Source organism: Phoca vitulina, unplaced genomic scaffold, assembly GCF_004348235.1.
Source record: "Phoca vitulina isolate PV1807 unplaced genomic scaffold, GSC_HSeal_1.0 scaffold15, whole genome shotgun sequence".
In the NCBI taxonomy this organism is placed as follows: domain Eukaryota; kingdom Metazoa; phylum Chordata; class Mammalia; order Carnivora; family Phocidae; genus Phoca; species Phoca vitulina.
In genome coordinates, this window is record NW_022589718.1 from 27,016,618 (window position 1) to 27,031,773 (window position 15,156).

General features: G+C 38.9%; 1 protein-coding gene across 3 annotated transcripts in view; it reads right to left on the bottom strand.

Moving 5' to 3' along the window:
• The window catches only part of TENM3 (teneurin transmembrane protein 3), a 2,501,300-nt gene that overhangs the window by 68,799 nt on the left and 2,417,345 nt on the right, over positions 1–15,156 (bottom strand). For all 3 annotated transcript variants that reach the window (XM_032413691.1, XM_032413693.1, XM_032413692.1), the window contains 3 exons: positions 12,226–12,252; positions 10,638–10,658; positions 9,577–9,723 (listed from right to left, as the gene is read on the bottom strand). In XM_032413691.1, coding sequence (XP_032269582.1) covers positions 9,577–9,723; positions 10,638–10,658; positions 12,226–12,252 — 195 coding nt within the window. The remainder of the gene's footprint in view (positions 1–9,576; positions 9,724–10,637; positions 10,659–12,225; positions 12,253–15,156) is intronic.

Sequence of the window (15,156 nt, forward strand, 5' to 3'; positions counted from 1 at the left end):
CCCCCCCCCCCCCCCCCCCCCCCCCCCCCGAGGCTTGGAGCTGTAAGGCTGTGAGGTTGGGGTTGCTGCCTACAGGAGAACCTGTCTGGCAGCGCGGCATTCAAGAAGCAGAGCCCAGAGCTGGAGAGAAAAATAAGAGGTCATCGTGGCATCTTTAGGGTTTTTGCAACAACCTGCACCTGAGCTTCTGGGCTTTTCAGTTACAGAAGCCAAGCTATTCTCTTCTTCCTTACGCCTGTTTGGGTTAGATTTTCTGTCACTTAAAACCGAAAGAGACTTAGTTTATCTAGAGACAGCAACTAAAAATCTCTTCACTATTTCCCTTGTAGTCGAAAAACAAGCTTAAGAGGTGAATATGTGAATTAAATTTATGGTGTTGGACTCCTTTTTACATTAATATTTTAATTTTTTTGTTATGACGATGAGTCAGAATTTCTGACAGGCAGATCTTCTTATATATTGTTTCCTTTATGATAGTTACATTTTTATGCAGATGGCTGTTATATTTTTTAAAATGTGTTAATTATTTGAAAGTGTAGTTTTATTCCTTTGATAAAAATTTTAAATGTTTTAAGCAAATCAAATGAAACTGAGCTTTGAAATTTTATATAAATTTATCAAAATACTACTTTCTTAGCCAAAAGGCCATGAAGATGAAAAATGTCTAAATATTTCTCTGTATTTCTGGAAGATAAAACTACGCTGCAGGCTTACTTTTCACAAAGCTATAATAATGCAATACATTGTATATATTTTTTTCTCTATCTCTCTCAAAGAAATAGAAGCAGTTATTAAGACTTGGATTTTTAAAGTAGTAGACTATTGAACTATTGCTCCAGTATCATTTCTGGCCTCAAAAGAAACCAATTAAAAAATAAAACCCCTTCAGTAACAACCCATGATTATATATTGAGACTATAGGGAATCTTCAATTACGTGTTTTATGATATATTTAAGAGTTCTTACTCCATGACTTTTGAATGGGTGAGCAGATGCTTGGGAGAATCATTTAACACAAATATTTTATATTCTTGCAGGTTTTTCCCTTACATTCATTCTTTAACCTAAACAGAAACTACTCACTAGAGAAAGTACTTCCAATTATTATATCTTCATTAATCTTATAAATTAAAGGTTAAATGCCCTCGTCCTCTCTTCCCCCCACACTACAACTAGAGTATCTCCCTTTAGGCAATATATGGTGCAGTTGCCAAAGAGGAATGCTCAAATTTAGTCATTCATCTTTGTTAGTTTATAAAAAGCAAATGTACGTCTGGCATGTAGTCTGCAGGTCATAAAACTGCATGAGATTGACACCTTCTGAACTAATCAGTTGGAAATGCATTTTTACAAGCCTCTCTGCTAACATCAATCAGAGAAAGAATCTCATTTTCAACAGCCAAGATGCAGGGACACACAGTTTGTTATTTTTCTGCAGAGTTTATCAGTAACTTGCCCAAGCAAGTGACGGATGGTTATGAATCTGGCTCCCTATAACTTGAGAAAACATTTTTCATTCTTTGTGCTTATATAGCTAGGGCTATCTAGTACAACTAAGTCGATTACCCACTTGCCCAAATGTACACCGTAGTAAAATTGTCTTTGTGGAATAGCTTCTCGAAATCACTGAGATTCCTTTTAGTACCAGGAATATCAGTTGGTATAAATTTATACTGGTATAGACATCATATCTAATAGAATTAATCATAAAAAAAAATCAAAAAAAATCAGAAGTGTTCAAAACCCACTGAATAATAACTTCAATGATCAGTTAAGAGCTTTTCTTTCTTTGCAATATAAGTGGTACTCTGATGTAAAGCAGAGAATTTGGTTTATGCTTCTGTCCACTCAATCCTGAACATTATTGCTCTAGTTATCATTTTAAAACATGTTCTCATCTTACCTTAGGCTTTTGTTGGACTATAACAGTGGTTGGCAAACTTACTTTGCAAAGGGCCAGATAGTAAATAATTTAGGCTTTGTGGGCCATGCAGTCTCTGTTGCACCTTTCAACTCCACCTTTATAGAGCTAAAGCAGCCGTAGACATTATGGAAATGAATGGGTGTGTTCCAATAAAACTTTATTTACAAAACGGCCTTTGCCCCAGAGGTCATAGCTTGCCAGCCTCTGGTCTTGCTTTAATGTTTCTACCCTGCTCGATTTCCTTGTATTCTTCCGAGCATTCTTGACATTGTTTCTGGCAAATTTAGACAACGCATATTTTGCCAGATTATTAAAACTTCTGACTCCAGGTGTTCTCCTAGGTTACTCCTATGCTGGCTTTGATCTGCTTGTCAAAACTCACTTGCTTCTTTCAAGTAGCTATGGATACCTGAACCTGTTTTTCAAAACCTTGATTTACTGACTGGATAAAAAGTCATGAATTTCCTTTCAATGAATTTTCCTTCTTTACTCAAAAGATAATTAATGTCCACCGCCTTTCCCCACAGTATTTGGAAGCCCCTTTCCCCTATTCCAAGTTAGAGGTACACATAGAAATTCTGATGGAATAATTTATCTGTAGACTTCAGAATTTTCAAAGTGTATAGGTATGCCTTTCATTACTTCTTAAAGTCACCATTCCGTGATATGCATGAAATCCATTTATTTCTGAATCGGAATCATGTTTGGCTTTCTGACTATTCTTGTTTTTCTTGTGTGTGTGTCTCTATGTTCACATACGTCTTCAGGCTGATCATTCTTCTGCACTTCAAATCCACAAACTGCCTTCTAGATATTTCCATCTGGATATTACACGGGCAGCAAAAACTTAGTGGATCTAAAGCACAGCATATTGAATCTCCTCTAAACACGTTGTTTTCTTCTATTATTTCCTATTTCGATGAATGGTTCCATCATCCACCCATCCAGTCTCTCAAAGTAGAGACCTGAGTGTCATCCTTGACTCCTCTTCTCTCTTCCTTTTCCTCTGCACCTAATCAATTACCAGGTCCTTCTTTTCTTCACCCCAAATATATCTTGAATCAGTCTCTTTCTTTCCATTTCACTGAAAACGCCCTTCAGGCCACCATGCTCATCTCTCGAGGAGATCTCTACAATAGTTTGGTTTCCCGGGTTCCAGCCTTGTCCCCACTATTCATCCTCTACACCTCCGTCAGAGTCATCTTTGCAGAAATCAGATCTGATGACTTCACTTCTCTAGCTAAAATATGTCCTCTACTGCCTTCTGAGTAGTTAGAACTCCTTACCGTGGGGCTTTTAAAAGCTTTCATCATTATTGTTTCCTCTGCCTGGAGACCTCTAGCTCCCTACTCCTGGACCCCCATCCCCTCTCCCCATTCCTTAAGCCAGCAGCTCAGGCAATGGCTCAGGAAGCTCCTTGAGAGCTGAGTTCACCACTGTATCTGCAGTTATCTAGTACACTTCTTGGCACCAAGTCAGCATACAGTGTATTTGCTGAAAGAATGGAAGAATGGATTCAGTTCCTAGAGATAATTAGATTGAAACAGATCAAAATGATGTCTTAAAGGTGCAGCAGAGACACCCTCTTGGTTTTCTTTTCTTACCCTTCTCCAACCCTCAGTACTATGCTCACCCTTGAATTCTGGTTTCTTTTTTACCCCAACAGTTATTTTAAAATGTTCTTGATTAATTTGACATTAACCAATCCACACAATTATAAAAAAGCATTAGAAGAAATGATATGAAACACTACGTATGATTTTTCAAAGGGAAAAGGCCCTATTTATTTTTGAAGACACACAACCCAGAGTTCGCGAAAAGATACACCTCATCAAAATTTACCTCATATCAATGAAAACTGCTACATGATGAAAGACACCTTCAGAAAGTTAAAAGAGAAGTGAAAACCTGGGATAAAATACCTGCAATACGCCTAACAGAGAATTAATAAGTAGCATATACAAAGAAGTCCTAAAAATTAAAAAGGAAAAGTCAAGCCACTAATAGGGAAAAAAATGGGCAAGAGAAATAAATAATTAGAAAAAGAAGAACTACAAATGGCCAAGAAGCATGTATAAGGATCACCAATTGGATCAGTAATTAGAGAAATGCAAATTAAAACAATAAAAATGGAATCGTCTTCACCCGTCAGACAACATTCCTACTTTTCACTTGTTGGACAATTTGTTTGTGTACGATGATTACGTACAGACTACAGACACGGAGAAAATAAACACTCTTGTACTGATGAAGTACAAGTGGCAAAACCCACCTGCACGGCGATTTGGCTATGAAATTTAAAAGTTTAAATACCCCTTAACCTAGGAATTTCGCTTCTTAAAATCTGTCCAAAAGAAATCCTTGTACATTCACAGAAGGATTTATATGCAGATACACACACACAGAGACACAGAGACGCGCTACATATTTGTCTTTACACTAAGAGCAAGAAAAGAAAAAAAGAAACAACTAGGTTATTATTAATAATTATTATTAATGTAGTAGTGGTAAGATTAATGACTACATCTGGGTTTCTATTATAAAGAATGAGGTAGACCTCTATGTACTGGCTTGAAAAAAATCTCTAAAAAGATAGATTCTTTGGCAGAATCAAATTTAGAACAGCACCTATCGCACTTAAGTTTAAAAACATAAATGTGCCTATAAATTCACTGAAGGAGGAGCAGAAATATGCACAGCAAGTTAACTCTTTGACAATGCGAACGCACTCACTGTACACTGTGGTTACTACTTCTAACTCTCGCCATTAATGCAGAGGTTCTTAAGGCGGAGACACGTGGATCAAAGAGACCTGTTTCTGAAGACATCCCGGGTCCTGCCCATTTCTATATTCTGAAACCTGAAGTAGCAGCTACTGGTACTGGCTGTGAATTATAGGGAGGACTTTTAGTTCCAGCCTGTGTGGCTCTGATTTTCCTCTCCCCCCGGAGCTTATTCTGGTATAGTGGTAAAGCCCCGTGTTCCTTGTGTACTATCGGGAAACTACTGGAGTGCCTTGTGCGGGAGGGCACAAGCTGGACTTCTCGTTCCTCGAATGCAATTGACACTGCTCTAAAAATTCCGTGCAGAGCAAAAGGGTTCAGACGAACCCGAGTCTCTCCCCTAAAGTGGGAGCCCGTAAAGTCTTACAAACTCGGGAGTAATTTTCCCCCCAGATTATGATCTACCAGGAAAACATATTTGATTGCTCTGAGACTCTGAGTGCCACTCCTATGTTCTGATATCTGGAATCTTTTCTCAGGAGGTACTTATGATCTCCTATAATCCTTTTTTTCTTTTCTTTTCTCTTTTCCTTCTTCCCTCCTTCCTTCCTAATTTCCTTTTTTCCTCCCTCCCTTCCTTTTGCTTCTTTTTCCTCTTCTTCTCCTTCTTTTTTTAAGCCATCCCCCCTTTCTTCCCAGTTCTGGTACTCTCTATTTTATTTATTTAAATTTTATTTTAATATGTGTTTGGAGAACACAGTAGTCCCATCTTCCTGCTAGGATTTTTTAAGGAATCTATTTTCAAACAGTTCCTTATTTTCATCTGGTAATCTCCAAACTTAGATGGCCCTGCCCACTCGCCATACTCATTCTGCTGCTTACGTTAACATTTCATTCATTTTTCCACTTCTGGGTTTTACTGCTAGTGCACTCCCACATTTTCTTGCAGTCTGAAACTTCTGTTTGTGTTCTGTCTCCCTCTCTCTCCTGTTTTTATCTTTCTAATTTCTGAATAACCTCAATTGAATTGTACTTTCCTCTTCATTATCATCAGCCTCCACTTAAAAAAAAAAGATAAAAAAAAAGCCGGTTCTAGGTCCATCTTCCTGACATATTCCCACAAACTAATACCTCTGAAGGACAAAAAAATAACTATCTAATTACAAGTAAGATGGATCACACCTGGCATTGTATTTTGGCATGCCCCTATTCTTACATAAAGGTTGGTATTTTTGTGTCCTCAACCACCCAATCTCTAAGACAGGGCTTGAGTCCCATGCCTTAAGAACCCACAGGGGAGCTATCCACTGGAAGACCAGACAGGGGAAGCAAGATGTCAAAAGGAACTCTAACTAGGAGGATGGGAACATGGTAACAATGGTAACATATTTTGGAGAAATCATTTTGTTTATTTATTTATTTAAAAAAAATTTTTTAAGTAGGCTCCATGCCCGACACGGGGCTTGAACTCACAACCCCGAGATCAAGACCTGAGCTGAGATCAAGAGTCGGGTGCTTAACCAACTGAGCCACCCAGGCGCCCCAAGAAACTGTCTTGTTAATAAGTATCTTAAGTTGTTATAAAGGTAGAATTGCTTCTGGCAAGCTTTTGCATTTTGATGCTTTCATAGTGGGGCCACCATATGGGGAGCTATTTAAAATCAAGAAACCCTCTACTGAATGAGATTCTCAGTGGGTATGCTAGGTAAAAACAAGGATGCTCATAAAAGTATGCAGGGAGAACTGGAGAGTGCTTTGCCAACCTGGGTCATGGAAAGCGTATCGAGGTTCGGCGCTGCTTTTCTTGTTCTCATGTGAGAAGGCTATAATTCTGGGGGAAAGAAGGAAATAAAGAATAGAAGAAGAATTTCTCCTGAGAGTAACAGAAGTCTATGAGCTATATGAAATAGTTAATGGAGTATATTCCCTGGGTATACTAAGACTAAATGCTGTGGACAACTATTAATATTCCCGTAGTAGAATCTGTTTTTCTGCCTATCCAGCATCCATACCCCTTTGTTCTGGTGATAGAATGTCAATTTTTCTTTGGCCAGGGGACGAGGTCAGGCTCAGACCCAGGCCTCCTGTAACCATTGAGAAAGGCTGTCTCCCTGTTCGCGGGTTATTATGCGGTGCGATGTAAAAGCCAGAGCTGCTGGGGGGTCATTCTGAGGAAGAGACAGTCAAAGAATGGTGCCAACGTGGAATAAAGCAGAGCTGACAGAAGAATTAACCCAGATTTCTGTTACCATTGTTTAAACACCTAGGTGCAGCTATTTCTGAATTTTTCAGTTATATAAGCTAATAAGGTTTTCTCTTTTAAAAGCTTAAGACCGTTTGAGTGGAATTTCTATCACGCGCCACCCAAGAGTCTCTCCTGGTGAGAATAACAAACACGAGGGATATCCTTGTGGAGAGGAAGCAGAAGCCTGTGGTAGAGTAGCTGTGAGACAGACGGGGCCATTTTCAGAAGTTGACAGGGGGACACTCTGTACAGTAGCTACAAAATGAGGCAGCAGACACTCACGGTCTGACACCCCAGTCCCGGTCACACTGCACTTAATGGTGACCGGTTCCCGGCTCTTCACCTGCCTTTTTGCTGATCTTAGCAACGTCACCATCAGAGTGAGTTCTGGGATATGAGCAGGAAAATGGCTCAGCCCAGAGGGAGGCTGACTCTGTAGGTGCGGAAAGAGTTGAAGAAGAAATATTTAGAAGCCAAGGCTAGGCATGCACGGGTCTTATTTTAAACATTCTGCTCTACTGACCTCATATGATGCCAGTGATAGCCTTAATGGCCAGATTATATGCCTTGATTTGGGGTTTGGTGTGGAAAATATTGCCTTTATTCACACAGTCCATGCTTAAGTTCAAACAACCCTCTAGCTTAGGTTATGAGGCAGCCGGGGTATGATCTCAGGATATAATACAGCTGGCATTGAGTTTCCTTCTCAGAAGATCAACAAAATTAGGTTAGGAACAAGAATACAAATTATTTATATGAAATAAGTAAAGAACCCACAGGAGGTCTTCTATTGGCTCAGATTTCCCCTTGGAGACGGAAGCCTAGAGATAGCATAGTTTCATGCTAATAAGAATAAACAAAGGGGGAACAGGCCAATTCACAGCTGATAAATTTTGAGGCAAGGGAAAAACCTCCTTAGCTGATAACAATACTAAAGAGTTGATTAGCCCCTGAATTACTCTGCCGTGTCTCTGCAGACCTGGCCCTGCAGTCTGCTTCCCTCTGAGAGAGTTTGTAACCACCTCAGTGTAATCTCCTTTTAGAAGACAAAATCTGGAATATACGATCAAGGAGGGAAAGAAGCTCCCCTTCTTCCCTAGGCAATAGAAAACAATGGGGCAGGGGCTTCTTGGGGAAAAACAATGAGGAAAGCTGCCATCTGGGCTGCGGTCGGGGAGGATTAATGCTGCCATTTCTACAAAGCGCACCGTTAAGGGGGAGTTGAGGCAACAAGGTATCACTGCGCAGGAAAAGGTTTGAGGGCTAAGGACGACCATATCTATCAGGACGAAAAGGAAGAGAAGCTTTGGCTCCGGTTTCTTGACAGCCCAAGTTTAAAAAAAAAAATAGGGAAAATTGAACAGTTAGCTAGAAACTAAAAGGGAGAAGGGCAGCCCGCTGCGCCGAAGACGAGACACAAATAACATCTGGTTTGAGAACGACGGTAGGCGTGGGCTAGCGTGCGCATGCGCGTCCGTGTGTGCGTGCTCATACCTGTGCGCGCGTGTGTGCGTGCGTGCTAGTATGTGCGCATGTGCGTGTGCATGTAGTATGTGCGCATGTGCGCGTGCATGTAGTATGTGCGCATGTGCGTTGGGGAGCTGGAAGAGGGGAGGCTGAGGGTCGGTTCTAGTCCCTCTCCTTCCCAAAGAACAGTAGTTAGATCCACACTAGGAAGGAAAGAAAAGACTGTTCACCTTCCCTGACAACCTCCTGTGAATTTCAGCTAGCCAAGACGAAAGCAAAAGGAAAACGGGAGTCCTAGCAGCTCCTACTTATGACTTAACTATGTGCCTGGCAATGTACTAAGTCCTGCATTCTCTCACTTAGCCCTTTCAAAAACTCTTTTGTTCCTATGTCACAGATGAAGCAATTGTGAAGTCACATAGGTACAAGGTAGAGTGAAGATCTGCACTCTTCACCAACACTACTGCTCCTGTGGACATTCCCAGGGAGCAGACGGAACGAAGGACGGCGTGGGGAAACACAGCCTGATGCACAGAGCAAGTGGCCACAGAGGCCCAGAGAGGAACTAAATCCCTTCTAAAAACTCAGTCCTAAAGGTATGCCGAAACCGAGCAGCTATCGGGGGCACCCATTCCATCACTGGAGAAGAAATCACCGGCTCTCACTCTCTATTCTTTGAAATGAAAACGCGCACAACAGGGGAAAGAACTACTTCTTAACCAAGGGCCTGCACTGGGTGGAATATCACAATCCTTTAGCAGGCTGTGAAGTTTAGGATAAATAGACACCGGGAGTACAGCTTCAAGGAGGCTGTTTTCTTTACTATTTTATTTTTTCCACCCGTGCCTTTCTTCAGAAGAGCTTGGGAAATGCCCTGCATCTTTTGGAATGTTTAGTTATTAAAACATTGCTTTAGAGCTCCCAATTCACAGGGCCGTATATACCGTGATGAGGAGAATCGTCATCTGGAGATTAGGAAAAGCGATGGAGAACAATGGACATTATACAGTAGCTTGGTTACCTTGCCTTTTCCCTGAATGATAATAATCTTGCATTTGTTTCAGGGAAAATAGGGAGCAAAATCACTGGATCAGCACTCATAAATTTTTCAATCAATCTAATCTATGGGGATCTGATTTTTTTTGGCACCAGATAACTATGTCACTTATAAACCTGTGCTCTGGCACGCACTTGTTTCCACACTCAGCATTTCTTACCTCCTTCATTGTCCTTGCTATCTGTGCAGAGAGTCTCCATGGCTACGTCACATCCTGCTCCTCTCCACCCTGGCTGGCAGACACAATGCCAGCCGTTTTGGTCCAGGGTACATCTTCCATTGCTGTTGCACAGCCCAGGACAACCCTCTGTCAAAGGAGACAAAGAAGGAAAGCACAAGTGATTTGAGTATTGAAAGTTTTTGCACCTAAGATAAACAGATAAGGGACACTTAGTGGGAACAGGCCTTTGTAAACAGCACAAATACTGTAATTGCACATGGATAGAAACAGCAACAGTCTCTAAGGAATCTAATTCTTATCCAAGTGGCATCTTTGATTGGCCTGACCCTTGAGACACCACTTACCTGTGCAGGACAGAAATATATGCAACGATCCACTAACTAGCCGCAGGCCAGACAAAATTAACTTTTTTTTTTTTTCCCTTTAGCAAAGCAACAAGGTTGATTGTATGGTGTCAAAAAGCATCTTGAGAAGACAATTTCAGAATCCCTGGTATAGATTTTTAATCTGTTGTAGACATTATCGGCTACTCATTAGGACATGCCTTCTTAAAGCACCTTGTTGCTTAAAAAAATTCCCTCTAAATTCAAAAGCATGGAAGTAGGTATGAGGATGTGAACGATGTTAAAAAGAGAACATTAATTTTATCTGGCCTCAGAGTTGCCGTACATTCATGTGAAATTACAGTGCATTAAATAACTGCACAAAGTATAGGCCAGTCTTGATGACTATACTTTATGCCAAGAGTACATTCCTTTTCACAGAATAAGCAAAGCCCAGGAAATAGTGAAGCAGCTTAGCATCTATTCTAACAAACATCAGGATTCAGGCTGCATACGGATGGGACAGGACCGACAGGATTTCCAACTAAATGTAATAGCTGTGCATATTTTATTACTTAGGACGGACAAAATGAAATACCATAAGGACCACAATAAAACATTGATAGACTGAACAAAAACACGGTAGTGACGTGCTTCAAGACAGAGAGCGAAGAGTGATATTTTGTGACAATCTCCCTAAGGCTTTTATGCTGTTACCTTTATATCCTATCTTGTCTGCTTTTATGGGCAAGGAGGGAAAATTTGGGAAACAATTAAAATAATTTAATATATCCAAAATCTATAATTGTTTCAGTCTAACATGACATTAAAAAAAAAAAAACATTTTTTGCCACTTCCTACTGATGATATCTGGCATGCGGCCAACATGATCTGTTTATGAGGATGGACACTTAGGTAGAGTTTGGTGTTCTTGTCTATGAGTGTGATGTGACACTGGCAGAAACAAGGATATAGATGCTCCAAAACTTTAAGAATAATTAGCTATTGATCAGATCTCTTTGGACAGAATTATTTATAATTTGACATAAAATACATACTAGCCAAAAATACTTGCTAGAGCGATGGGGGTTATTCAACTTCTTATAATGAGAATGCTACTCTTGTTTCAGTGACAAAATTTAGGGGAACGATCTGTTTAAAGATGTTTATTTTATGTCATTTTAAAAGAATTATTCATATACTGGCTTCCCCTCCTCCACTGTGGAACTTGAAATGAAAATATCTCAAAGAGACGTTCTGTCTCTTAAGATGAGAGCTAAGAGAAAGAAGACTATTTTGACAGTCTCTTGTGGCAGGAGAAAATGAAATTATACTTATGGATACCAGCAGGTCAGGAGAAGATTAATTTTGCTGCTTCTTTTCTCTCAGACAATTATCATCTGTATCTATGGATTTCCAATACCTAAAAGGTCAGTTTTCCTTCCAGATGTTTTCTGTTTTGTTTTTAATGAAAAAGAAAGATTTAATTGCCCCACTGAAGAAGAGGTGCATCAGCTGACTGCATGCACACAAGAGTTATTATATGAAAGCCTGGATATTGCCATGAATATTTTCATATTCTAATGAAAAGCACAAACAAGGAATAGAAAATAGGTAATCTGAGGAGAAAGGGAGAGGGAATTTTCTCTTCTGAAAAAATATTTTCCACCTATTTCTACGAGAACTGAAGAGACGAGAATCTGCTGTTTTCTGCTGAGCAAAGTTATCATTTCTGTTTGGCAGAATGCACTGTAATTTTGTCGTTTTTTCAGAAAATAACAGAACAGAAATTATGATATCACGTATATTTTGAAACATTTAGAAGAAGCCAAAGAAGTTTCCATATAAGGATAAATGAGACTTCTCTCAACATATATTAGCCAGAATCTTCTTTAGATTGACAATTTCTTATTCTGTGATAAGAGAGTGAGCATTTGTGATTCTTCAAGATAGAATTTAAAGCTCATTAGCTGAATTGCCAACAATGAAGATCTTAAGGCAAAAGAAAAAAAAACAACAAACAAAAAACAGCAAATGTACTGTTATCTTCAGTTTTTGGTTCCAGTGAAAACTAATGCTTTTACATAGGAATGAAATCTGTGATAACCCAAAATTATAAAAATGAGACACGGACATTGAAGTCTCAATACTTTAAATCCAAGGCATTTCACATAATGTAAGCCTGATTTATAATTTACAAAAATATGCATGAGAAACAGTCTATTTTCATACCTAGTACAGTCTGATACACGGGTATATATGGATATAGATTTAGATATGTCAACAAAGAGCAAGGATACAGTACCTTTAACTATCTTATCCAAATAGTGAGCTTGAGAAATTAAAAAGGAAAAAAGAACAGACAGACATTTCAGAAGTGTCACATGGGACAAGGAAATTTTCAGAATTCACATGCAAATCGAGGAGCTGTAGCTAACACGAGACTCACATCACACGACAGAGATGCACTTCATTATCTTCTAAAACTGCAATATATTCATGTTTCAGTAAGTGTGGTCATGATTCCAGGAAATACTCAGCATTTTCAAGAGAAGTGTGCAGGTAAACTAACAACTACCTTTCACAGATTACCTGGAATGCACCCACCCTGATCCTTCTGGAGATTATACTTTAATAGCTAAGTAGAACAAATGGAATCAATTCTTTTTACTAAAGAAATTGCGAAATTTACGCCGATGAGAGTTACAAATAAACTTTTTTGGGGGGAGGTAGAAAATAATGCTAATTTTTAAACGTTTGCTTTTAACGAAGTAGTTTTGTAAGGGTTGCATGGTTCAGGGCAAAAAGGACAACACAGAAGCCGTGGAGGAACCATTTATTTGTGTTCTGATGCTGTCTTTCTTCAACCTGTGAGATAAACCCACTGAAATCCTCCTGCCCTCACCTTCTGTCTTGAGCCACTTGTGTATTTACATATTATCAAACTTTAATGTCTAGAAAGTAAGAAAAAAAAGGAAGTAATTGAGAATCTTTGAGCAAATGGAGCAAACTTAATATACTATGAAAAAGGCATGTGTAAATTCTATAGAGAATGATTACCCCGTGGCCCCTGACTACATGTCGGATGGACAGTGGTGTATCGCATATGTAGTCTATTATGAAATACAGACTCTCCTAAGATCCTGTTTCTTTTCAGGATTCGTCCTGGAACAGCTCTGTTTCTCACAAAAGCTCTGTAGGAACAGTCAGGATTAAGACTGAAGTCTTTTACTGTACCTGTCCATTTAATCTTTCATGAGGTTACAATTAGGCTACACCTTTCCTCTTGAACGGAGGCATACAACCTGTCTCCCCTCACTCAGCATAGAGACGGAATATATTCTTAATAAGCCTGAAATCTTCTTGCTTTGTCAAAATTCATACATCTTTAATGATCTAAAATTGCTTTTCAAAGATGCTTATGTTGATGATTTTTCATTACTGACACATGCAAGTGATAGCCGAACTCCTAACAGAATGATTTAAACTCTAACTTCCAGTCGAGCCACTCAGATCTGGTAGTTCTGTCATGTGCATAAACAAAACCATAAATGCTTCTGACACATCTGTACTGTGGATATAAAAGGATTCTTCACGTTGCCACAGGATTCCATTAGAGGCTTTTGAATTGCATTTAAACATAAGTGTTTATAACTAATTGACGATATATTGCAGGGGAAATTAAGGTGAAGAAGAAACACTCCTAGGTACGACTCTGAAATGAGAACTTAATGAAAATAATTCTATTTTCAAATGTTAAAATAAAAATGTACTATTGTATAACATCATGCATATGATTTCTCAATGATCCCTTGTGGACATTATATAATCTAGTAGAGACTCATAATAGCTCAACTGATGATCTAAACATAAACAAAGTGCCTTGTTTAAAAATTCTGGAGTTTCTGATTCAGACAGGGTAGTATTTTTGAAGGAATTCTTAATTTATAAAAATTAATCACACAGATCTTAGTTGGAGAGTCTTTTCCTTTTACCTGTGGTCCACTTCGGTTAACACAACCAAAATAAGGAATGCAATTAATTCTGATCTGGATTAGTAGTTTTAAAGGAGGAATGGATTATTTCTAATCCAGCCAATCCTATTATCTTAGCAAACAGAATCAATTATACAAAACAGTGGACTGATTACAGGTGAAGTTAGGTTTGTCATTGGGTCAAAAGAACAAACGAAAGTGGAGATGAAATTAGCAAATATAGTTCAAATATACAGCAGGTCAACTTTATAACGTAAAGTTATATAACACTTTAAATATTAAAAATATTTAACACAAATGTTGCAAACAGTTAAAACCAACCATAAGAACAGGATCCGTACTGAGAAAGAGATACCAAGATTTGTCATTTGCATTTTATATCATAGGAAATAACTGTGAGGCTGACCGTTTCAAACCAAGACAGAAAGGGGTAAAAACCACCACGTATATTTTGTCCTCGAAGATGAAAATTTCTGACAATCCCACAAAAGCCTCGTTCTAAATAATAAAGACGCTAAAAGGAGATGTCGATATATGAGGTTCAAATAATTATTAAAAATAATAATTGCTACAGTAAAAACATCATTACATAAGCCACTATAGGAAATTATCAGAAAAATGCAGGCATGTTGCAAGAAGCCATTAGGAACAATAATCGTAAAAATAATACAGTATATTTAAAAATTAATATACCTAACAATGGCTGAAATGCACATTAAGTTGCAAAAAAACTGCTTTGGAAACTAATGTGTGCTCTGACACTAAAACAAAGTCCTTCCTATTAGATCTACTCACCAGAAGTTTTAAATTTGCTTTATAGAAGAAAACTCTTATAAACATCAGTGCTAGATGTAGAAGATGGAACCTCTTAAGAAAACTATTCTCCAGGAAAATGTATTCATAAAACACTCTCCCTGGAGTTTCAATTCTTTATCTTTTAAAAAGACCCGCGTGGGACACAGGGGGTGAGAATTACTGTATTTCCTGTAAGACAGTGATTCTTAATCCTTCTGGAGTCTCACGTCTCAGAAAAGTGGTGAGAGCTACGGACTCTCCCCCGCCCCCCACCACAATGCATGCGTGCTTACAGACACAAAATGCTGTCTGTGGTTTCAGCTCTTCCATGGGCTCTGGTCCTATAAATTGCAGACTGTGAGCACCTCGCTGATGTATTAATGATCCCCAAATTTCTAGCTCTGGTCCAGGTCCAGACCAGATTCAGAAGAATGTAGGGGACATGC